Below are 25,713 nucleotides of genomic sequence, written 5' to 3' on the forward strand. Positions count from 1 at the left end.
GTGCAAAAGGCAGAAACATTGCTTTGCTAACTAAATTGAATTGGAGGTTTCATACCGAAAATGAAAGCCTTTGGGCTCGTGTGATTAAGGCAAAATACTGCTCGTCCCGAAGAATTAATTCAAGGAATCCTAGCAGCCTTCCTTGTTCTCCAACCTGGAAAGGGATAAAAAAAGGCTCAGAATTTTTCCGGCAAGGTTTTAGGTGGGTGATTGGCAGAGAAAGCAATTTGAGTTTTTGGTTTGATAACTGGACCCACAAAGGACCTCTAAGACAGTTGATTCAAGGCCCTCTGCCTATGGGGGTGGCTGAGTGGAAAGTAAAGGACATTGCCTCCTTAGAGGGATGGAGCTGGGATAGTATCCCATTTGTCCCCAAGACATAAAATGGAGATTCAAGCTACTCCATATGCGCTCGCTGCTAGCAGTAAGGATAGATTAATGTGGAAGGGCTCGCCGAGGGGTGACTTTAATATGAAAAGTGCTTACAGTATGGCAGTGGGGGTGGACCGGTTACCAGAATTTAATGGAGCTTGGATTTGGAAGCTTCATGTTCTTCCAAAGATTCAGTTCTTCCTGTGGAAATGTGCCCATAACAGTATTGGAGTCAATAAATGTCTTGCTGCCAGGGGAATAAACATCGACCCGCTCTGTCCGCTTTGCCGTAAGGAGCCTGAGTCTATTATTCATGCTCTTCGGAATTGCGAGAAGGTAAGGACAGTTTGGAACAAATTGGGAGCAATGGGGTTTGACAGGGATTTCTTCTCCTCAAATTTTGAATATTGGATGGTGCTCAATGGGAAATCAGATACAACTCACAGTCAAAATTTTCCTCCGTGGAAAATAACTTTTTCCTTTGCCGTGTGGTTGATTTGGAAGAATAGGAACCAAGCTGTGTTCAAGAGGCGTCCACTAAATCCAAGGTTAGCAAAGAGTATCTCCAATCATGCTTTGGAGTTCTTCTTTTGTGCTGGCCCAACCAATGTTATTCGGAATCAGGTGACAAACTTGGTTAAATGGGATAGACCGGAGTGTGGGTGGATGAAGTTAAATACTGACGGGTCGTCTTTGGGAAATCCGGGAATTGCGGGTGGAGGAGGTGTTATTCAGGACTGGGCTGGAAAATGGGTTGATGGTTTTTCTAGGAAGATTGGTGTGGCGACGAGTTTAGTGGCGGAGCTGTGGGCCATTCGGGACAGATTGATGCTTTGTATCGACCGAAGATTGGCCATGGTTGAGGTGGAGTTAGACGCTAAGGCTGTGGTGGATATGTTAGTTGATTCCCACTACTCAAATAACGTTATTGCCCCTCTGTTAGAGGACTGCAGGTTCCTTATTTCACAAATACCTCAAGTTAGGATTAAACACTGTTACCGTGAGGCTAATAGGTGTGCGGATAAGCTTGCTAGGAAAGGCGCCAACCAATATTTGAATTGTGTTTTGTATGAAAATTCGCCTGTGGATTTATGTGAGTTTGTGATGGCTGATCTCAATGGGATTAGTGTTGCCAGGCAGTGCCCTGGGAATTCTGTTCTGCCTTAGTTTCTCTTTTTAATGTATCCGTTTGACCAAAAAAAAAAAAAATTGTTTCAGGAGCTCATTTATTTTTTTATTGCCAAGTAGCAAGGGCCATTTGGTTTGCCCTGGGAATTCTGTTCTGCCTTAGTTTCTCTTTTTAATGTATCCGTTTGACCAAAAAAAAAAAAATTGTTTCAGGAGCTCATTTATTTTTTTATTGCCAAGTAGCAAGGGCCATTTGGTTTGGTTGCAGTTGGGGCATAGACAAATTAAATATTGCATCAAATGAGGACATCCTCAAAGTGGTCTTCAACTTGGACGAGTTGAGTGCACTTCAAATGGCAGTCACTGTTGAGATTATCTGGCATCTTAATTAGGAATCAAGTAAGGCATTATGGAAGTGAGGTGAACATCATTTCTACCATATGCAATGCAAAAAATAGAGTTAATGAACTTTTGACTGCTTTGGATCAAGAGTTGGATAAAGAAAAGAGAGAGGAATTGACTTCATGGATCCCCCCTCCTAAAAACTATAAAAAAAAAAAATTGAATGTAAATGCTACTGTCTCACAGGATTTCACCTCCATAGTTGTGGTGGCTAGAAATGAGAATTGAGAGGTGTTAAAGGTATGGACTAAAATTATGCACTCCTACTCAAATTGAAGTGGCTACAATTTTGTGGGCATTAAACTTGGCTATCTCTAAAAATTGGTGTAGCATCATAGTGGAAGGGGATGGAAAAATATGTTTTGGAGCCCTGTATAAAGAAGAAGAACCAACTGACTGGTCTATCTCCTCAATCATTCGTAATACTTTTTATTTGAGTTTATCTTTTGTTAGTTGTGAGTTTTGTTGGGTTAGGAGATCTCTAAACACTGTAACTCATTTTGCTGCTAAACATGCTGTTGCTCTTAAACTAGGTTTCTTTTGTAATAATTGTAATCTGCCTCCTTTTATCTTGGAAGTTTGTAGGCAAGATTGTTGTACTGTCTTTTCTTTTGTTTAGTCTTTAATGAAATGGAAGTTCATCAAAAAAAAAAAAAAAGTAATATTGTTTCAATGACTACTTCTGTTACTTCAACACAAGTTTGATAAATAAATAAAAAATTAAAAAAAAAAGTTATATACATATCTTTATTCTCTTTGCTTATTGATAAGGGTTCCCAAACCTCAAGAAGAAACTCACTAATACAATCAAAGTTCTTTCAATTGAATCATACCAGTATCCCTAATTACTATTTTCAATAGTGACTTACTCATGTGAACACTTGCAACTCCAACTCCTTGAACATCTTCTATTTTGAATTCATTTGCAACAACTTCTCGATCTTCATAGCAAGCCCTGGGATGCCTTTAGGCTTCAAACTTAGTTTGCAATATGGAATTAGCAACATTGTATTAATTCTTCCCTTTTGAACTCACACTTAAATAGGTGGGGTTAGGATTTTCTTTCTAATAGCACAAGTTTTTCAACCTCTATAAAACCTATAAAAGTCGGGCATAAATGAATATTTTCATAGGCACTCTAATTAGGGTTACAAAAATCCACTTGTAAAACAAACACAATGTAAAATGCATTAGATAAAAAAACTATATGTGCGATTCTCAATTGATAAAAGATGTGTCGAGTAAGTGTTAAGATTCCAGAAACTACTCTTTCCTCTAATTGATCTTGGGTCTTTGTCTTAAAACTTGAAATACAACATTTTGTGACTTTCAAGACTCAACCTTTTTTTCATGGGATGCCAACATTTAATCTATTGAACTTAACAAATTATATGATTTAATTATTATATAAAAATAAATTTGAAGAGAAAACAAAGATCTGGAGTGTGGCCTCCTTGGTTGTTGAGTACAAGTAAATCGGTCTCTGCTCAAATATGTTGTCCCCTGGTTCCCTCCTTTAGAGCGAAGCCTATGCAGCATTGCAACCCTCCTTGCCATGGTTGTCAAAATCGCGATTTGGATCGTAGGATCGCACGATTTTACGATCCCACTTCACCAAAATGTTTAGGATCGCACTAGGATTGTAAAAATGGTAGGATTATATATAGGATCGTATAGGATCGTAGGATCGTATGGGATTCTACCGATCCTACCAAAAACATAAATTTTTGGTTTTTTTTTTTATGGGATAAATTTTTTGTTTTGATGAAGTTTTAAGGGGGGGTTTTTTTTTTTTTTTCATGTTGTGATGTTATGACTTTTTATTTTATTTTTATAAAATTATGTTAACCTAAGCAAATGTTTTTTAGTTTCTAATTCACTTATAATCAAAGGAATGCTTCATCATTTCTAAATGAAGAATTTGATGTTGGCTTTGCTGCATTTTAAGCTATAATGTTGTTAAATTTGTTTGATCAATATACTAATTTGTGTTCTAATATTACTAAAATATTTTTTATTATATATAATTTTATAAGTTATGCTTGTATTTGTATATTGATTGATTGATTTTTTTGAGCAAGCTCTTTAATTGTTGCTGAGTGGTATAACTTGAATAGTTAAATGTAAAATTGTATATTGATGTCTTTTGTAGCTCTAGTATACAAATATATAATATCTACATAGATGATGAAATAGATGATGATGATTAGGAATTTAGGATAGAGGTTATAAGAACCTTAGAATGGGAATAATTAAATGTTCACTTCACCTTAATATTCATCTTGCCTTTGGATTTCATATTGTAGTTAGATAATATCCATTTGCAAACTTATTTTGGATTTCAAAATTGGAACTTAGAACTTGAAAAATATTTTCCATATGTTTTGATAAATAATTTGGTATTTGATTGTTAATTAAACATTTTTTGAACTTTTTAAATACATTAGGTCAAAATTTAAATATATTTGTTTCATTAATATAGACTTAGTGATATATGACATACAAATTACATCATATGATGCAAATCTTAATTATTTTTATGGATGAATTTATAATTTACATGATTATTCAACATATAAAACCATTATCAATGTATTTTTTGCTTTAAATATGAAAATATATAGAATCTTACAATTCACGATCCGATCCTACGATCTAAGATCTTATCTACTTTCAACGATTCTACGTAGAATCTCGATTTTGAAAACTTTGCTCCTTGCGATTAACACAACAAAATACCTTAGCTTAAAATACTCTCTTTTTGTAAGGTGATGCCCTCAATGTGATCAAAGCTTTTAGGAAAAAATTTCCATTAAAAAAAAATCTTTTAAGCAAAACCATAGTGATATAGATTCGTCTATCCAAACTCCAAAGTATTATTGAAGGTACAAAAGCTCACCTCAAAGTCTTTGTCAGCCTGGGATTTTGTTCATGTAAAAAGGAACTCAAATTTTTTTGTTCACAACTTGACTAGGCTTGGCGATCGACTCATAATATTGATGGGCCATTAGCCATCTCTTCTATTCCTCAAAGGGTGTTTCTCCCTATCAGGTAGAGAATGCCTTGAAGACAAATTGTTTTGTCTTCCTTTTAAAAAAAATATTTATAATTGGAAAATTATCTATTGTCTTGTCTCACAAAATTAAAAAGTTTTTAAATTCACGATTGATTTCTTGTTTTGAAATTATGATAAATTATAAATTGTTTGAAAAAATTAGTTTAGTTATTGCGAAATAATATATTTAATTATTTAATTAATATTCTAAGTTCTAAAGATAATTAAAAAATATACATAAATTGACCCCCAAAACTCAAATTAAAGTAAGCAATATATACATAAGTTCTTGTCTATCACACAATATAGCCCCACATCCAATATAAAACAACTTATAAAATGGGGGAAAAAAATAAAGGAACATGGGAAGAAAATATTGTCACGAATGTTAGTGCAATCGGAGAAGCTGCCAATATGGACCACCCCAAAAATCCAAACCCTTGCGTACATACATGTTCAAATTAAAACCTACTTTAATAAAGAATTAAGGGCGACCAGAGCAACAACTCCCGTCTAAAGTTTTTACAATGAATTCATAAATTGGACAGTCCTTATCTAGAAGGGTCTAAGGGACTTTTCCTAATTTTGACGTGACAGTTATGTTAATTTCTGTTTATATGATGTAAATGAGTTAAGCCCTGAGATGAGTATTAAAAATTTTATTTTGTTTGGAATGAGAGTTCTAAACATGGATATAAAGGGTATTAAGTATTAACAATTCAAGATCGATTGATTTAATTTTATTTGGAGGACGAGCTTTTCACTAAGCTTAATTAGATGTAAGTTTGGATAATTTTCTTGTCGAGCAAGCTCAAGTTGGTTCAAAAGCTATTTGTTTAACTTTTGTACTTTAACATTCCTCTCAAACTTGAGGCAAAGGCGTATCAAAAAACTTGAGTTTGGAATGAAAGTCTTTAATGCCCCCATCAAATGAATCGACACCCACCAAGAAATGTCTGAAAAAGATCACCCTTGAAAAGGAAGGATCCTATGAAGCTCTTGATGCATGTGAAAAACGCAAAAAGAGCTTTGGTACAAGAGCACAATTAGACTACATCAAGGGAAGCAACTTATGGTGTCATTTGAGAGTTAGCCTAAAAGAACTCTTCCTACTAAGAAGTGCAGATCGAGTCTTCAGTAGGGGTTGGAGTACATGTGCTGTTTTGCAGAAGAAAATCTTAGTGGCTACATCTTTACTATACTAAACTATGTGTTACAATGAATGCAATGTAAAGTATATATAAGATTACGTTAGGCTTAGTATGGTAAGCTTAAAACTATGGGTTTCTACCAAACCATAGTCTACTCTACTTATGGTACCATAGTTGAGTCTATTGATGTTTCTCCCAAAAAAAAAAAAAAAAAAAAAAAACTATTGATGGTATAGCATATTGTATTCTAACGATAACAATAAATCAAGTGTCCCAAAAAATTTCACGATTACCGATCTTACTTACTGTGCTTGGTGACTTGGTGCTTGATAAAAATGGTGTTAATGATAATCCTATAAGAAGTCAATGTTACTTTAGTTAGTATTTACAACTAATCACTTTAATAAGTTGTATAAAATGTTGAGAGAAATTTTGCATCTCTAGAATTAGCACTGCAATTCAGGTTGCTTCCATAATATTTTAATGATTTAAGCGCAGCATTTGTACATGTTACTGAGTTTTTATTTGACTTCCATTTCTTAAACCAGTGCTCCAAGAAAGCTCGTGAATGGTAACTTAGGCTGTGAACATTTTGGTCCCCATCTTACATTTGCTGCCTATCTTTTATACTTCTAAGATGAGAATATCCAAAGCATTTTTTGTTTTTCTTGGTATCTTACTTCTGTTTCTTTGTCTGCTTATCTCATGCACTAGACACTCTTAGGCCTGGGGAGAACTTGTATGGCACTGAAACCTTAGTTTCTGCTAGTGGGGTGTTTGAGTTAGGTTTCTTTGGCTCTAGTGAGTCCAGCAATGAATATCTTGGAATTTGGTTCACGAATGACAAGAACAAGAAAGCTATTTGGGTTTCAAATACAGATGCTCCCCTCTTGGGTTCCCCGGGGGTTCTCAGCATAAGGTATGATGGCAACTTAGTGATCAGTGGTAGAGGGCCAATTCCCAGAATTGTGAATTATGGACAACTTGCAACAAGTAGCAACACAAGTGCAAAGATTCTTGATTCTGGAAATCTGATTCTTATAGAAGGAGAAAAGATTATATGGCAGAGTTTTCGGTATCCAACTGACACATTTCTACCAGGAATGAAATTGGGGTGGTTTGACATAGGCACAGATCATGTTATGAAAACATTTCTAGTTTCATGGTTAAGCCCATCTGTCCCAGGTAATGGTCCTTTTTCTCTAGGCCTGGATTTAATTACATTGTCCACATTCAATGTATGGCGCAGAGATGATTCTTATCAGCAGATTGGTTTCTGGGATGGTCATACATTCAGATTCTTTTTCCAGAATCCATTGGATGGTTACAATTTCAGCTTTTTCTCAAATAGCAAGGAGGTTTATCTTACTTTCAATAATAAGGGAAGTTACCTTTCATGGTTTGTTTTAGCTTCAAATGGGTATATTAATGAGTTCAGGATGGATGGGCAGGACATTTCAGTTGTGAATCATTCACTATGTGATGACACACAGGTGAACAAATCAACTGACTGTTTGGTAATGAAGCCATCAAAGTGTGAGGAGGGAGGTAATTTCTCAGAGATAAGAGGGTTGATGCCAAATTCAATGGTGATGAATTGGACCATTCATACGGGTCTGAGTGATTGTGAGCTAATTTGCAGCAGCAATTGTTCATGTACAGCTTATGCTTCTCTCCATGATGATGGAGCCGGTTGTGAACTTTATTACGGAGATAAAAGTGATCTTCTAAACATGATAGAGAGAGGAAACAACACTGTTTATGTGCGAGATGATGCTCCTGAATCTGGTAAGCTTTCTATAATTAGTCTAAAATTGAGATTATTAGAGGCTAATTGTAATCAATTAATAAATCTAGTGTGGTTAATTGACTTTTATCTCATTAAATTTAGAATAATTTTCTACTGTTCATGGCTCTTGTCCTCTCTAATTGGTTCCAAATTGCCTATCATTTATTTTTCAGCCTTTCTCAGAACTATGTATTATTCATAATGAGTGTTGACTGATCTTAGTTTATAAGATGCAGGCAAATTTTTATTGTCAATCCATAAGTAGATAGGGATTCTTTTTGTTTCTCAGATCTTCAAAGGAAGAGGAAGCTGGTGTTGGTCATAGCTCCAGTTGTCTCCTTGATATTGATCATTTTGATGCTATTTCTGTGTTATTTACGATGGAGAAAGTGTGACTATTTAGGTACTTTCTCTACATTGGCCAATGCAGTTTATTTTGCCACATGATGTTGCGTGTAATTACTTGTTCATATTAACAGGCGCAAATGGGAGACAATGCCGCGTAAGAGACAGTGTGGAGTTGCTACTATTGCAGTTAACTAATAATGAAAATGCTACAAATTATATTGAACTCGGCAGGAAGAAGGATCATGAATTGCCTCTCCTCAGCTTTTCTTGTATGGCAGCTGCCACTGACAATTTCTCAGCTGCCAATAAGCTAGGAGAAGGTGGTTTTGGGCCTGTTTATAAGGTATGAGTTGATTTTTATGCCAAACAAATAATAAGATTGCTTTGATCACACAAAAGAAGATAAAATTATAAATGCAGCTGATATACCGGATGATCTCATTTACATTTTCTTAATGACTACTATATCTCATATAAATGAATGCCTTTTTTTCCAGTGGGTTATGATTTTAGTAGCATTTCCTGAGAATAAAATGGTTAGTAACATCTATATCATGAAACCAACAAGCTGAATAAATAGGCCTAGCTTTATAGGCTACTCATCTATCTGATAAAATTGTCAGTTTTATAAGAAATAACTAGCATCTAACTTCTGTTTCAGGGGTGAGTTACGAGGACATGAAATTGCAGTCAAAAGACTATCTAAAAGTTCTGGACAAGGATTAGAGGAATTCAAAAATGAGGTGAAATTGATTTCTAAGCTCCAACACAGGAATCTTGTTAAGGTTTTGGGTTGTTGCCTTGAACGAGAAGAAAAGATATTAATATATGAATACATGGCCAACAAAAGCTTGGATTATTTCATTTTTGGTTTGTAAACTCATCTAGAACCATATCTGTTTATTTTCTTTAGTTTGTTAATGCATTCAGATGGTTGAATATACAAGTAGTGCAGATCCAACAAGACAAATGTCACTAGATTGGAAAAAGCATGTTGACATCATTGAAGAGATCACTCGAGGGCTTCTCTACCTTCACAGGTACTCAAGCTTAAGAATCATTCACCGAGATTTGAAAACTAGCAATATATTGTTGGATGCTTATATGAATCCCAAAATATCAGATTTTGGCATGGCAAGAATTTTTTTTGAGAATGATGATCGAGCAAAAACAAAAAGGGTTGTTGGAACATAGTAAGTCCTGTCAATTTTATAAACATGAAATAAGGGAACACAATTAGATAACATCATGCTTGCATTCATATATATCCTCAGCAGACAGCTAACTAATTTACCGTGCTTTGTAAGCAGTGGTTATATGTCTCCTGAGTATGCAGTGCATGGCCTTTTCTCTACAAAATCTGATGTATTCAGCTTTGGAGTCATTCTGTTAGAGATTGTGAGTGGCAGGAAAAGCACAACTTTCTGTCAATCAGATAGCTCTTTGAACTTGCTAGGATATGTAAGTGATCACATTAGACTTTGTTCCTGAATATTTTTTATCGCATGCCTTCTGAGTACTGATTTTGAAGTTACATATGGAACCTTTTAAGGCTTGGGATCTATGGAAAGATGGGCGATGCGTAGAGTTGATGGATCCAACATTGACTGATTCATGTCCATTGAATGAGCTTATGCTATGCACTCAGGTGGGCCTCTTATGTGTTCAGGAAAAGGCAGAAGATAGGCCAACCATGTCAGATATTGTTTTGATGCTCAGCAGTGGAGTGACTTTGCCTACTCCAAAACAACCTGCCTTCTCTACCCTTCTAAATGTTGATTTACCAACAGGAATGCAAAAAGCTTCTCAAAATTTTGTAACATTTTCATCAATGGAGGCTAGATAATTGCTCTTCTATTCTGTAGCACAACCCAACCATAAGTGAAGAAGTAGAAAAAGATAAGGAAAGCAAAAAAAACAAAAAATAAAAATCAATAACTTGTACAGATATTTGTGGAATTATATTGTTCCTTTTGTTATCATGAAGATTTCCCATGTATTTTATAGAATTCTTTATTATATCAATATCAACTCTTTCTACATCACTGCAGAACATTGTCCATATTTTCAGACAATCCATCTTTTTAGTAAACCTCAATGAAGATTCACTTGTGAAAATTCCTTATGGTTAAGATTTTATTATTTCTTATATGGAAATTCTAGCAAAATAATTATAATCCTGATTGGACCCTATATCAAATCCAAGAATGAAAGCTTGTTAATGCGCTAGATTTTAGATTAATAGCATTTAGACTTTACAAACTTTAAAAGGAGTTCATTGCCTTAGACCACAAGGACATAATTCAGGTGAATTATTTCACCAGCCTATAATGCCAAACATCAGATAAAGGTATATTTTCTATTTCAGACTTTTCAGTACAAAAATGACATGTTCTGTTAAGAAATTTAACAGCGCAAGGATTATATGACTGCAGTCAACCTTGGCCAATCAAATCAACCACATGAAATTAAGAGCAACATGCACCAACCCCAACTGAACAATTCTCGAAATTATTGAACAATTTTTTAATGGATTATTATTGAACATGTAATTCATACAAAAATAATATGCAGCAGCAACACCTTTAATAGATTAAGAATTTTTTTTTTTTTTTTTCTCTGAAGGGCCATCACAAGATGGATGTCTTCGCCTGTAGTGGTCCACTTGTAGTTCTAGTCTTCTTTCTAGTGCCTTAAATTTTCTGCAATTGACTGTTGACTATGATTTTGGAGGTCATTTATAGTTAGTCTCTATCACTGAGAATAACCAAAGACTGAAATTTCTGCCAGCAGTCAGAATTTTTAGTTGATATTGTTAGTGTAATTTTTGGTAGTGCTTATCAAAATAAATAATTTTTTTTGTAGCCTTTTATACTAAACATGTGACAATAGATTTTTTTTTTTTTTTTTTTATATTACTTTTTTTTTTTTTAATTGAGACAAAAAGTTAAAATTTGTTTAATTTAGGCTGTTAACTCTCAACCATGGTTTTAAAAACCGGACTGGAAGAAAAACCAAATTTGCCTCCGGTTCTCGATTTTCTCGATTTTATATTTTTTTTTTTTTTTTTTTTTTTTGGATTGGGCCTCCGGTTCCTAGTTCGACTGGCCAATCTAGGCTTTAAAACATAGCTCTCATTTATCAGCTAGTCATGCATAACTAATGGATTGGAAAATGATTCTCTCCATTTTAAATAAATCAGTTTCATGGTTTAGGTTAAACATGACAAATTTAAACCTAAAATAGATTCTATCCATTTCAATTTGGTGGTACTTTAATAACAAATTAATTATAAAGAACATTATAATGCCTCTGCCCTCCTCTCCTATTCAAAGGGGCTATTAGAGAAGAAACTTCCTTCCTTGATTTCTTTACTTAGTCAAGCTTCCTTGTTCCTTAGTGCAGTCTTGATTCATAGTTTAAGACTCCATTCTTTATAGCGTAGTTTATACTCACAGTTGACGTGAGTATGTACCGACACCTTTACCTTTGTAGATGTCAAAGTGCCTTGTAACTTTAATGTACTTATTTTCGGGCTTTATTTCTTACTTTAATATAGGTCTTTGTTGGGCTTTTGCCCCTTTGCCTATAGGATGAATTGGGGAAAAAAAAGGCCTTATTCATAATTCTCTTTCATGGGATTGACCCAAAAATAGGATTTGACTTTTTGAAGTACAATGAGACAACCTAATACTAATAAGAGTTATTCTAAAACTACAAACTTAGCCATATTTTTTGACAACTATATTATATGATAGAGTGACAAATTATGATAGACCATTATTACTTTCATATGGATTTACAATTTTTTAGCCACTACTCAAAATCAACCATATGGGATAATTATGACAAAAATTGTGATCTTAGCAATTTTTTTTTTTGGTCTAAAAAGATCAATTTCATAACGACTAACAACTTTTCACAAAACCACGGGAAAGGGTCTTCCACGTGGGCAAATATGTTCTTAGGGACCCATCAATAAATGCTACTGTACACATTGCTCCATTTTTTTTTTTTTAATTGCCAACCGCATCTCCCATTGGCTGAGAAATTCTGGTGTCACATTCAATTACACAACTTTGCCCACAACTCGCCCATTTGGTGAGTTGTGTGGTTGGTGGAAGGGTGATGGTGGGTCCATGTGGGGACACCCTTCCACCAACCACAACTCGTCATGTGACGAGTTGTAGGCGAAATTGTGTAATTGGGTGTGGCACTAGAATTTTTCCCTATTGGCTCCTCAAATTGTGTTTGATTGAGTCAGAGTCACGAACAAGAATGACATGAGTGATGCAAGTTGTTCCATTTGACCTTTTTTTTTGTCTCACCATGGATCTTTTAATACCAAATTCATGGATTTTTTTAGTTGAATGAGATAGTTTATTAGTAATCAATAATTTCTATTTTGACTAATAAATATTAATTTTAGCACAAGTTAGGGACCCAATACAATAGAGCTCACTATTGAATGTTCCGTATGTCAAATTTGTTGAATTTGGGTTTTGAATAATATTATAATTTAATTTAATTTAACAACCAGATATATTTTGACCAAGAGGATTAATACACTCTTTGGACTATGGAGTTTTGGAGGCCAGACTTATACTTTCAAAGTTTTAATATCATGTGTCTGTAACCAATGACTACAGATTCCAAAGTAAAGAATCAAAGAATAAGAAACTTGTTTTGTCCTAAAAATAGAACTGACATCCATGAAAGTCCATTCCATAGAATCTCTCTCTGAACCAAATTGTGACAGACTACTAGTAGTAAAATGCGAGAGGAGCTAGAGTAGAGGGATATCATACACGATAAAGGAATAGCCGCCAACGATGCCATTCCTTCTCTGCCTCTCTCTCAAGTCTCTTCCTGCCAATATTGACATTCTCCTTCACTGATATGATATCCCTCTCTTCCATTGACTTTCCATTAGTCTAAGCTTGCTATATATTTTATATATATAGAAATATAGACAGACAGAGAGAAAGCTCTGCGTTTCTCAGCCTTGAACCCTTCCTTCAAAGTTCAATGGCCAAAAGTGCAACTTATTTGTTAATCATATCAGTTTTCCACTGTTGCTTTCTGTTATCTCTATCTCAAGCAAAAGACACCCTTAAACCAGGAGAGGACCTCAGAGAGGCTAAGACCTTAGTTTCTTCAAATGGGGTCTTTGAATTAGGCTTCTTCAGCTCCAGCAGCTCCTCCTCAAGCAACCACTACTTGGGAATTTGGTTCAAGAACGACCCAAACAAGAAGCCTGTCTGGGTTGCAAACCGTGAAAATCCCATTTTAGACTCTTCTGGAGTCCTCTCTATAAGATACGATGGAAATTTAGTGATTGTTGACAGAAGGCAGATTCCCATAATTGTCAACTCCGGAATGCTTGCCACAACTACAAACACAAGCTCAACACTTCTTGATTCTGGTAACCTTCGTCTTGAAGATGGAGATAACACTGTTTGGCAGAGTTTTGATTATCCATCTGACACATTGTTGCCCGGAATGAGACTTGGATGGTTCAACTTAGGCACACAACATTTGAGAAAACAGTTTCTTGTCTCATGGCAAAGTCTGTCTGTTCCCGCCACAGGCTCTTTTGCTCTTGGTCTTGATTCAAATAATAGAACACAAGTAAAGGTTTGGCATAGGAATGGGGTTTCGCGGCAAACTGCGTTTTGGGATGGCCAGAAGTTGAAATTTATGATTGAGAGTTTATCAGAGGACTACAATTTTAGCTATGTGTCAAAACCAGATGAGGTTTACATTACTTTTAATACTAGAGAGAATTATACTTCTTCATGGTTTGTGATGTCCTCAACTGGGCAAATTCAGGAGTACAAAATGTTGGGACAAAAGATTTTAATGGTGAATCGTTCAATTTGTGAAAATACTACAATAAGCGATGCCACTGATTGTTACATAGTGAGGCCGTCCTTGTGCCAAGATGGAGATAAATTCTCTGAAATCAAGGGGTCCATGCCAAATTCAATAGTTATAAGTGATTCAGCTCATTTGGGTCCTAGTGACTGTGAGATATTGTGCAGGGGAAATTGTTCTTGTACTGCGTTTGCTTCTTTTCGTGACGATGGTACAGGATGTGAATTTTATTATGGCGACAAAAGAGCTCTTTTGGGAATCATTGGTGTAGGGAAGTCCATAATATATGTTCGTGGGGATATTTTACCAAAACCTGGTGAGACAGGTACTGCTTTAGAATCTGGTAAGCCTTATTGTACATGAAATATTTTGAACATGCATTTTGATGGAAATGAAAATGTAATAGATTGTTATGAGCAAAAAGGGAAGCTACCTGGTGCATGATTAATTTCACTGGGCCTATCAGCTTGCCTTGTTACTCAACAATCTATAACATCTAGATAACATGTTACAACATGGATTTGATTTAAAGGTATCATTAATTGGTGCAGGATTTTCAATTTTGGTGACATGTTTGATTTAACATCTCATTCATCGACAGTCTTAACGCTAGAATTTTATACCAACCAAATTAATGCTGAAAATGCTCAGCGTTTTGTAGAATCTAAATGTCAATGTGCAGAAAAATGAGGCTCCTGAAATTATTTTCAGGTGAACAGAACAGCAGGAGGCTGAGGTTGCTAGTCATAATTCCAGTTGTTTCTTTACTAGTACCTATTATAGTTGCCTTAATTTGTTACATACAATGGAGAAAGCAAGGTTGTAGAGGTACCCTACTCATGCTTTAAAGTTGCCATATATTTATATTATTGTACTTCAAGCAAAATTAACTTTTCACTTTTCTCCCTCACAAAGCAGGAGGGAAGGGGAACGAAGACAGCATGAGAAGAAGTCTGGAACGGTTCCTGTTTCAAATTGGCTCTAATGTAGCAGAATTTGACGAAGATAAACCTGAAGACAGATATAATCGAAAGAAGGATCATGAACTGCCACTACTCAGTTTTTCTTGCATGGCAACAGCTACAAATAACTTCTCTGATGAAAACAAGCTTGGTGAGGGTGGTTTTGGGCCTGTTTACAAGGTAATTCCATATAGAATGACTTCCAAGAAGTGATTTCTTTTCTTTGATTTCTCAGTGAAGAATGTAAATGACAAAAGAAACTTTCATTTTGTAAATGAAGTCTTTAATAAAGACTTAATACATAGCTTGTTTACTTTTAGCAAAATTTTGTATAAAAGCATAAGGCTAAAGTTTCATAAGCACTGGCAACTACCAAAAAAAGTTTGTAAGCATCAGTGTGAATGAGTAGTCTATGGCAGGACCTATGCAATTACTAATTAGATACTTGGACATGAAACTCATTCTAGTCACTAAGTGCTGTAGTTTACATTGCTATATCTCATATGTAGAGTACAAATAAAAAATTTACCATTTTTTTTATTATAAAGAAAATAACTTGCAGCAAATTGAGGTTCTGCAGGGTGTGTTGCTAGGGCATGAAATTGCTGTGAAAAGACTTTCTAAAAGGTCAGGACAAGGATTGGAGGAGTTCAAAAATGAGGTTCAGTTGATCTCAAAGCTCCAACACAGGAATCTTGTTAGACTTTTGGGTTGTTGCATTGAAAAAGAAGAAAAGATTTTGATCTATGAGTACATGGCCAACAACAGCTTGGATTCCTTCCTTTTTGGTATGTGATGGCCTTGTTTTATTTCCATCTTTGTGCATTTTTGTTTGAGTGTGAGATTAAATTTAAAATTTGAACCAGATCCTTCAAAGAAAATATTATTGGATTGGAAGAATCGTGTTTTTATTATTGAAGGGATAGCTCAAGGGCTTCTTTATCTTCACAAGTACTCAAGATTTAGGATCATTCATCGTGATTTAAAGACCAGCAATATATTGTTGGATCCTCATATGAATCCCAAAATATCAGACTTTGGCATAGCAAGGATTTTTGGAGAGGATGAAGTTCGGGCAAAAACAAATAGGGTTGTCGGGACATAGTAAGTGCTTGCTTGTTCTTTAAGCATGAGCGAAGTGCATTAATTAAAATATTCTTATTCATGCCTAGGCATAGCTACTTACTTGCACATGTGCATACATTTCATTTTTATCACTAATAACTTGTGTCACTTTTTGAAACAGTGGTTATATGTCTCCTGAGTATGTTGTGCATGGTCATTTCTCTACAAAATCTGATGTGTTTAGTTTTGGAGTCATTATACTGGAGATCATTAGTGGCAGGAAAAATGTAACCTTTCGCCATTCAGATAGGTCTTTGAACCTACTAGGATATGTAAGTAACTACATATAAACTACATTCTGAACACTCAGTTTATGGTTTAATTCTTTTATATACCCTTTTTTATTAGTATTAAGTTAAATTAACCCACCTTTCTCCTCTTTCTAACAACTTGAAATGTTTGAAGGCTTGGGATTTGTGGAAAGAAGGAAAAGGCTCGGAGTTGATGGATCCAACATTATCTAACTCATGTTCGATAAGCCAATTTATGCTATGCATTCAGATTGGTCTCTTGTGTGTGCAAGCGCATCCAGAAGATAGACCTACCGTGTCAGATATGATTTCTATGCTAAGCAATGATATTACAAATTTGCCTGCTCCCAAAGAACCAGCATTTTCCACTCATACAAGTTATTCAAATTTACCTAGTCCACAATATACTTTGAATGATGCTACATTTTCAGGCATAGAAGCTCGATGATAGTTAACAAGTAATAACTTTCCTGAATTGTTAATTCTTTGAGATCAAGGGTCTCTGAAATGAAATTGTTTGAGTCTGAGTATGAATTATGAATTGGATTCTCAAAATTGGTTGATTGAACTTTGGTAGAGTCTGTTTACACTAGAACAATAATATTTTTTCCAAAACTTTCTTTAATTCACACTTTCATTTCTTTCAGATTATACTTTGTATGACAATAACGGGGCTACATAACCTTTTCTCATGACTAATGTGTATATGGTAACAGATATTCTGTGAAGTTGCTCTTCCTTGATTATTAATTATTATCCCACAAAAGAATATTTTAAATGAAAGAGGTAATCTGAGATTGAGCCTAAGATATGAGAGCATTGGCTGAATTTTACTAGGCTTTGGGTCAGTGCAATGCTATAAGTCCAATTATGTTCATAATTTACTCAACAGGTATTCCATCTGAACATCAACTACAGCATTAATATTAGCCATAAATGTTTCAAGTATGAGATGGATTTCCATTAGAATGAAATATGTTAGATGGTTAAGATTATCTTCTTAGCTTCTATATCTACTCAACAGATACACAGAACCATGTTACTGGGTTAGCAATGTGGAGGGGGCTAGCTAACAGTACCCAAAGGAAAAGTAAAGGGAAAACACACCCAAAAACAAAGAGCAAAAACCCAAATCAACCTTTTTTATTATTGGGTAGGTTTAGGTCCAATGGGCTTATGATTGACCAAAAAAGACAATGAAACAGAGTTTGCAACAATGAGCAGCGGAACTTCAGCTGGGCTACCTTTTGACAATCGCCCAATATCTACCAAGGTTGAATTAAAGGCTGGCTTGAAGCCTGAATGGGATAATATGGGGGTAAAAAACAAAAGGACATGTAAAATATCCCATTATAATTTTATAATTAGTCATTAATCCATGCTAAGAGATTTTGATTAAAAAAATAGTGATACATATTTAACTATTAAGTATTAATAAATCATCATTTAGTTGCCCATGTGACATGTTTTTCACCGAAATCGTCATCAATGCTTTACGTTGTGGTGATATATTTCATTTTGCTTTTGGTCATTTGGTAAAGACACGCTATCTTTTGTAAACTTTGGTTAGAGTTTTTCCTTCTCTCAACAAGCAAGATAATACTGTAATATATGCCTTAACTAGGAGAGTAAGATTTTTTTTTTTGCTTTAATTTGAATAGAAAATGTTCCTCTGGATACTGATACCAGCAATTTGATTAATGCAATGCCAAGCTGTTTCTCCAAAAAAAAATATTAATAAATAAAAAATTATATTAGATAATTTATAGAAGAGGATATAGTATTTGATTCTTTTAATAATAATATTAATAATAATAAAAAGATAGCAAGCTATAATTAGTTTCAACTAACATATTTTAACAGTATTATTTATTGTAATTGCCAAATTGATTGATTGATTATTCATTATTTACAGAGTGTGTTTTGTGTGAGTATGTGCAAAGTCCTACGTAGTACGTACATTGAGCACATTGATTTTTTTTTTTTTGAAAGCATTGAGCACATTGATTGAATCTAGCTTTTATTAACAATTACATGTGCTTTTACGTGGCTAATTCCATATGGATGATTAAGAATTATATATGGTTAAAGAAAATATTTCAGCAATATAATTAAAATAAATAATAAAATAGATAATAAAAAAGAATATAATTATTTTAAGTTATATGACAAATGCACATAGCATATGACCAACTTTTTATTAAAAACAAAATATTACAATTGATTATAGAATAAACGATGAAACTCCTGTTAAATTTCTTTAAACTTTTTATGATTGAGTTTTAATTAGAGTGGTATTGTGATTGTCAAGCTATTAATTTGGTACCTCTATATTTGTCAAAGTTTTAGTTTTCGTCCCTATACATTTAATTGTTTAGATTCCTTCTTTTAGCTATCAAAATTAAGGTCTATCAATTATTAACTATGTCAATTTTATTCTTCAACTTTCAAGATCAAATCAATTTTATCCTTATAAATTGACTTGATTATGGATAAAATTGACTTGATTTTGAAATTCAAGGAATGAAATTGACACAATGAATAAGTAAGGGGAGAAATCAAATTAAACCATTTAATATATGTGTACATGTAAAATTGAAATTTTCCCGATTGTTGGATGAACAAAAGTGTTATTCGGTTTATCTTAAATTTACTAAACCTTTGGGGAAATAATTTCACTTAAAATAAAGAAATAAATTACGTTAATAAATTTTAAGTACTTATAATAGGTTACATAATAAAATTATGTTGTCCATTTTTTAGTACTTACATTTAGTCACATATTACAAGCACAATGTGTATGACTCAACTTTATTATTAAAAAAAATTATGATAGATAATTAAAGTATTATAAAATAAATAATAAAATTTCTTTTAATTCTAAAAACTCATGGAAGTACGATTTTAAACAGAGCAGTATTCTTGAACTTTTGAAATTTTGACAGTGAGTTTTACTTAGAGCAACTATGTTAATTATTCTAATGAATTTATAGTCCACCACATGACATAAGGGAGAAAATCTTGAATAAATCGGGTGTATAATTTCCCATTGTAAAGAGAAAAAAAAATAAAGAAGTAAAAACACTCGTGCAACCTCCCGTATTGGGGTTTTTCTACTTCTTTCGCCTTAAGGCCTTAAAGAAAAAAGGAGAGGTTGTCCACATAAAAAAATTATGTTGTGCAACTTTTAATACTTACATTGAGCCACATAATGCAATCATAGCATACATGACCCAACTTTTTTTGTTTAAAAAAATTATGGTAGATTTTTTTAATAATGAAATTTCTTTTAAATTTCCAAAATCTCTAGTACATAGTAGAATTTTAATTTGAATAAAAATTTTATTACTTTTAAAAAGGATGGGTGTGCTTTAATAACTTCCTCTATGCCCGATATAGGAATTTTTTTTCTTGCTTTGATATGACTTCTACTATGATCTAACATGTAATTAATTTCCTCCTCTAGAATTATTATTATTTTCATATTATTTGATTTTTTTAGCTATCGGTTGACGGTTCCAAAGCACAACCGCATTTTGTTGTGTCTAACTTTGCTGGAGATATGATATATATATATATATATATATATATAAGAAAACCTTGTTGGGGGTATCTGATTCAGAGAGGTGTGGGACCAATTTGGATATGATTTTGCTAATTAATTAAAAAGTATTCAAACTAATGCATATAGCATAAATACAAAATAAATGTCTTGGACCCCCTTAGTTGAAGCTGCCCATGATGATTTGTTCCAGACAATCACTACATCAGAAACATAAAAAGATCAAGTTCAGTTCCTCAGTATATGCATCCATATCTGATTTTAATTTGGTCGACTTTCACTGAAATTCATGCTTTTCTATATAAACAGACTTTGTTAAGTAACCATGTGACGTTTCTTTCTTTCTTTATTTTGACAGTTTTATACACATTGTAGTGTGGGAACTGTGGGTTTGTCAGGTTGCCACTGTCATTGTTCCAACATGTTCATAAATTTCATTTTCCTCTCATTCCAATCCAACTAAGTAACCATTCTAACCAACCGGCATCATTAAAAAATTTAAAATAGACACTCTTAATTGAAAACTTAGACTAATTATGATTTAGAATGGGCCCAATTTCATTGACATGAATTTTGTATCATGTAAATTTCCCATCACTTAAAAGTGTGTGAAGAACTAACAAAATACAAAACCAATCATTTACATTTCATTAAAAAAAATAAAAAAAAAAAAAAAAAAAAAACCAATCATTTACAAATTCTGAAACACTCCATTTTCTTAAAAAAATTTAAATATTAAATATATTTGCTCATAATAGGGCTATCGGAGAAAATGTGTCCCATAACCACAAATACTGGTTTATAAAAATTTCAGTGAATGCTTGTAGTTGTACTATTACCTATTGTTGAGGACATTCTTTTTAAAAAAAAATTATTGACCTATCAAAAAACCCATAACAAAAATAAGTAAGGGAAGCCTAAACGCATGACCAAACCCACTATTCTCCCTATTTATTACTAAATAGCTTCATATATGTGAGTTTCAATTAGCTTAACTGGTATTAAATACCTTATTATGGGTTTATTGTTGAATATATATATTTGGCCTTGCTAACAATAGTCTATATATTTCTTCGCATCTACTTATATGATTCATCTCCTAAATTACTTACGCATGAGAATAATCTTTTCTCATTAACTTTTCTACTCCCCTCATTCTTTTTTCGGTAAAACAAGCTTAATCATAACTTAGGAATTCACAAGTCTATTACAACGTAAATTTGCCTTATCAAAGGCTAATATATCCTCCACCACAGACGGTGGGTTACAAAAAGTTACAAAACTAGACAAAAATTGCGCTCCTAATTTAGCCAATGCATCAGCGCATTGGTTTGCTTCCCGGAAGGCATGGATCACGCGCTTGCTTGGGATATCCTTCAAGAGGCTCCTGCAATCAGATAAGAGAGGCTCCATTAAGAGATTTTCAGTATCATTGTTCATAAGAATAGCTATGCTCAAAGCATCAAGTTCAACAATAAGTTGCTGAATTCCCATTTCCTTAGCTAGCATCAGCCCATCTCTAAGTGCCCAAAGCTCAGCCAAGGCACTATTAGTGAACCCAAGGCCTCTAGCAAATCCCTTCAGCCAAGCCCCATTATGATCTCTAATTAAACCTCCTCCACCAGCTCTGTCCGGCCTCCTCATTGCTGACCCATCGGTGTTAAGTTTCATCTAACCCCTCGGTGGCTTCTCCCAACCCACTGGCACAATAGTTTTTTGTTGTTTGATCTTAGAAGCAAGACCAATGGCAAAAAATTCAGTACCGGCTTGGATACATTTTCTCCACAACTGAGGATCCACCACACCAGTCCTAAATATGAAATTATTTCTATGAGTCCATAGGTGCCACAAACCCATAGGAAATAGCACTCTCCAAGGAATTCCTTTCACAGCAGCATTCATGCCATCTTTACAGTTGATTTCCAGCCAAGTTTTAAAGGGCAAATTGAAAGAATTCATGGTGCAATGGGGCACTTGCAGCTGTGACCAGAACTGATGAGCAACTTCACAGCTCCTGAATAAGTGTTCAATAGATTCATTATGCTTGCAACACATTTTACACAAAGGATCAAGGCTTAAACCTCTTGAACCCAACACTTGTGCTGTAGGAAGGCTGTCATGAAGACACAGCCATATAAGGAATTGGATCTTTGGCAAAGTTTCAGCCTTCCAAACCCATTTAAATGACAAAGTATCCGGGTTCAGGGGATTTAAACCCCTTGCAAGCAGATATGCAGCTTGGATAGAGAATAATCCATTATTAGAGTAAGCCCACATGAGACTATCACACTCTTGGTTAACAAAAGAGAAAGGAGTGGCCTTAATGTTGTTAAGCACACTTGCAGGAAGCTCAAAGGAAATGCTTGAAGGCCTCCACACAAGGTTCTCATCAAAGCATTGCCTCACTGTCAACACTTCCTCCTCCCGGGTAAGTGGTCCTTCAATTAGCTCCCTTAATCTCCCACAAGGCAGCCAGAAATCCCTCCACATGCTCACAGTCTCCCCATTTCTTATGGTCCATTTTAAGCCTTTGACATACGTAGGGCCTCCCTTCTTACAAGCAGCCCATATCCGAGAGCAAGGCAAATGCCTGCCAGCATCAGTAACTCTGTTAGGACAGAGATATTTGGCTGCTAGCATCTTTGCCCAAGGTTTCTCCCCCTCTTGGCCAAGCCTCCAGCAAAGCTTGGCTAAAATGGCTTCATTCCTATGCTTCATTGAAAAAAGCCCCAAACCTCCCAACTCTTTAGGCAAAGTAACAGTGCTCCACTTCACCATATGCATTCTCCTCCTTTCCTCTGTTGACCCCCAGATGAAATCCCTCATCATTTTGTCAATGGCATCACACACTTTGACTGGAAGGCAGTGGCACTGCATGTAGTACTCGGCAATGGGAGCAGCAGCAGACTTGGCAAGTACTAGTCTCCCAGTTTTAGACAGAACTTTAGATTTCCAACCAGCTAGTTTACTTTGGATTTTGTCCAAAATAAAGTTGAAAGCAGTACCAACTCTGCCTTTGTGGATGATGGGGAAGCCCAAATATTTACCAAGGTTGTTGGTAGCAATGATTCCCATTTTCCTGCATAAAGTCCTCCTCCTTCTAGCAGGAACATTTGAAGAGAAGAAAATTCTGGATTTTCCATAGTTTACCTTCTGCCCAGCCAGGTTACAAAAGTTATTGAGAACTTCCATTATAGTATTACAATTCTTAGTATTAGCCTTGGCAAAAAGCAGAATGTCATCAGCAAAAAGGACATGAGAGAAGCTAGGCCCATTTCTAGAAGCTTTAACCATATCCCACTTCTTATCCTCACACATCTTAGTAATTTGAGCTCCAAAAAACTCCATGCATAAGAGGAAAAGATAGGGAGAAATGGGATCCCCTTGCCTTATTCCTCTTGAGGGGCAGAAAGTTGGAAGTTTACTTCCATTAAAGAGAAGGGAAGTAGATGACGTGGCCACACAACTTAAGATGAGCTTGATGATGTTTTCAGGAAAACCAAAGTGTATCAGAATCATCCTGATAAAGCTCCATTCTAATCTATCATATGCTTTCTCCAAGTCAATCTTCACCACCATATACCCATCCTTACCTCTTCTATTACCAAGTGAATAGATAAGCTCTTGAGCAATGATCACATTATCAGAACCTCTCCTCCCTTCCAGAAAGGCGGCTTGCATGGGAGAAATAAGTTTAGGCAGAAGGGGTTTAATTCTATGAACGAGAATTTTGGAAACGATTTTATATACAGTGTTACAAAGGCTAATAGGTCTATAGTGACTAACTGTTTCAGGTCCCAATTGCTTAGGGATCAAGGCTATCAGGGTTTGGTTAAGATCCTCAGGGATTTTTTGGTTGGCAAAAATTTGTTTCACTTCATTCCGGACAGATTCCCCAACCACCAGCCAGAACCTCTGGTAGAATCCAGCGTGCATACCATCACTTCCAGGGGCCTTGTAAGGCTTCATGGACTTAAGGGCATCCCAAATTTCTTTATTAGAAGGCATCAGCCCTAAAGCATAAGCTTCTTCAGCCTCTAGCCTCATGCACCACTCTGTATCCCATCTTTGGAACCAAGGACAAACAGTTTGATCTGTCTGGTATAGCTTAATAAAGGTTTTGGAGAAAACATCTTGAACTTGCTCCACATTATGAACCCAAACCCCTTCATCATTCAATATGCTAGTGATCCTGTTCTTACTTCTTCTAGCCAGGGTAGTCAAATGGAAGTATGCAGTATTTCTTTCCCCAAAAATAGTCCAATTAACCCTAGATTTCATAGCCCACAGCTCCTCTTCAAGTTGCAGGATCTCATTGTATTCTTCTGATAATTGATCTTGGAGGTTAATGAGAAAGTTATTAGGGTTAAAGGCAAGAGCACGCTGGGCTCCCAGCAGTCTAGACATGATCTGCCTTTTCCTCACAAAAATATTTCTAAAGACTTCTTTGTTCCAAATTTGGACCTTATGGGTGAACCTAGTGACAGCTCCAGAAAGATTATAATCCATCCCATTCCAAGAATCCCTAACAATGGCTGGAAAATCATTGTGGCTCAACCACATAGGTTGGAACCTAAATGGACGATTGGAAGCATTAGACAGATTAGGGCATAGATTAAGTACTAAGGGGCAATGATCCGAATTAACCCTGGCCAAATGAGTAACATTTGCTTCAGGGAAAGAAGCTTTCCATACAGGATTTGCCCAAACTCTATCCAGCCGACATTGGATGAGACCCCCCAGTTCTCTCTTATTAGTCCAGGTAAATTTAGGCCCTGAGAAGCCCAAGTCCAACATTTGACACTCATTCATGCAGTCAAGAATAGCCCTCACTCTTCTTTGACAGATGGGATTACCCCCAGCCTTTTCTTCCTCAGAAATAACCTCATTGAAATCACCCATAAGTGCCCAAGGAAGGTCATGCAAGGTAGCAATTAATTTAAGGTTTTCCCATAACAAACATCTTTCAGCAAACCTAGGACTAGCATAGATAGCACTAATGATCCAGGAAAGGGATTGAGATCTTACCCGGATAATGGCGTGGATTTCCTGCTCTGTTGAGGCCAGAACTTCCACATGCACCAAGTCAGTCCTCCATAGCATCCATATGCCCCCAGCAAAACCAATGGTATCAGCAACCACAGAGCCATCAAAAGGCAGGGACTCAATCAACTCTATAGCCCGAGCACCACTCATTCTGGTCTCTGTGATAATCATCAGCAAAGGAGCATGCCATTCAACTAAATCCAACACTGTCTTTCTGAATTGGGGCTTCATAGCACCCCTACAATTCCAGATTAGGATGTTCATCATCTTCAAAGAAACTTCAGAGGAGTCACACGGCACCAAGGCAGCAGCATCCTCAATGTCTCTCAATCTCCATGCTCCCATCACCTCCTCCTTGCTCAGCCACCATTCTCGGAACAAGGTGAACGAGTGTTGGATTATCCCCCTCTCCCCTGCTGAGGATTTGGTGAGAATGGTGCCTGAGTTCATTGCTTCTGTCAGCTGAAACATCTTCATCATGTGGACGCTCCCCTTCAACAAGCATTCCACAGGTTTGTCCTGTGGACTCTTCCTCACAACCATCAAATTTTTCATCCACTTGTTCTCCGCCTCTGTCAGCGATTTTTCCGAGTATTGCACACTTGATCTTGTCGCTAACGAGCTTGAGCTTACTGGTGGAGGGGT

The 25,713-nt window shown here is 35.4% G+C and overlaps 2 protein-coding genes across 2 annotated transcripts; both read left to right on the plus strand.

Moving 5' to 3' along the window:
- The first annotated feature begins 5,874 nt into the window (after nt 1-5,874).
- On the plus strand, nt 5,875-10,290 carry LOC126704263 (G-type lectin S-receptor-like serine/threonine-protein kinase CES101). The gene is made up of 8 exons (XM_050403277.1): nt 5,875-5,989; nt 6,751-7,896; nt 8,187-8,300; nt 8,377-8,588; nt 8,914-9,115; nt 9,201-9,438; nt 9,556-9,706; nt 9,798-10,290. The coding sequence occupies exons 1-8, from the start codon at nt 5,875-5,877 to the stop codon at nt 10,089-10,091; spliced, it is 2,472 nt and encodes an 823-aa protein (XP_050259234.1). The 3' UTR covers nt 10,092-10,290.
- A 2,743-nt stretch (nt 10,291-13,033) lies between these two features.
- On the plus strand, nt 13,034-16,997 carry LOC126715338 (G-type lectin S-receptor-like serine/threonine-protein kinase At1g67520). The gene is made up of 7 exons (XM_050415903.1): nt 13,034-14,465; nt 14,834-14,950; nt 15,041-15,264; nt 15,665-15,872; nt 15,951-16,188; nt 16,331-16,481; nt 16,615-16,997. The coding sequence occupies exons 1-7, from the start codon at nt 13,274-13,276 to the stop codon at nt 16,906-16,908; spliced, it is 2,424 nt and encodes an 807-aa protein (XP_050271860.1). The 5' UTR covers nt 13,034-13,273; the 3' UTR covers nt 16,909-16,997.
- Nucleotides 16,998-25,713: the final 8,716 nt, after the last annotated feature.

Source organism: Quercus robur, chromosome 2, assembly GCF_932294415.1.
Source record: "Quercus robur chromosome 2, dhQueRobu3.1, whole genome shotgun sequence".
NCBI lineage: Eukaryota > Viridiplantae > Streptophyta > Magnoliopsida > Fagales > Fagaceae > Quercus > Quercus robur.

What these genes read in the sequence shown, in the direction of transcription:
- LOC126704263 (XM_050403277.1), top strand. Translation starts at nt 5,875, where the DNA reads ATGCCCCCATCAAATGAATCGACACCCACCAAGAAATGTCTGAAAAAG. An exon ending in AGATGATGCTCCTGAATCTG is followed by an intron (nt 7,897 to 8,186) that starts GTAAGCTTTCTA and finishes TTTGTTTCTCAG; the next exon opens with ATCTTCAAAGGAAGAGGAAG. An exon ending in AAAAGGGTTGTTGGAACATA is followed by an intron (nt 9,439 to 9,555) that starts GTAAGTCCTGTC and finishes CTTTGTAAGCAG; the next exon opens with TGGTTATATGTCTCCTGAGT.
- LOC126715338 (XM_050415903.1), top strand. Translation starts at nt 13,274, where the DNA reads ATGGCCAAAAGTGCAACTTATTTGTTAATCATATCAGTTTTCCACTGT. An exon ending in CTTGGATTCCTTCCTTTTTG is followed by an intron (nt 15,873 to 15,950) that starts GTATGTGATGGC and finishes AATTTGAACCAG; the next exon opens with ATCCTTCAAAGAAAATATTA. An exon ending in CTTTGAACCTACTAGGATAT is followed by an intron (nt 16,482 to 16,614) that starts GTAAGTAACTAC and finishes AAATGTTTGAAG; the next exon opens with GCTTGGGATTTGTGGAAAGA.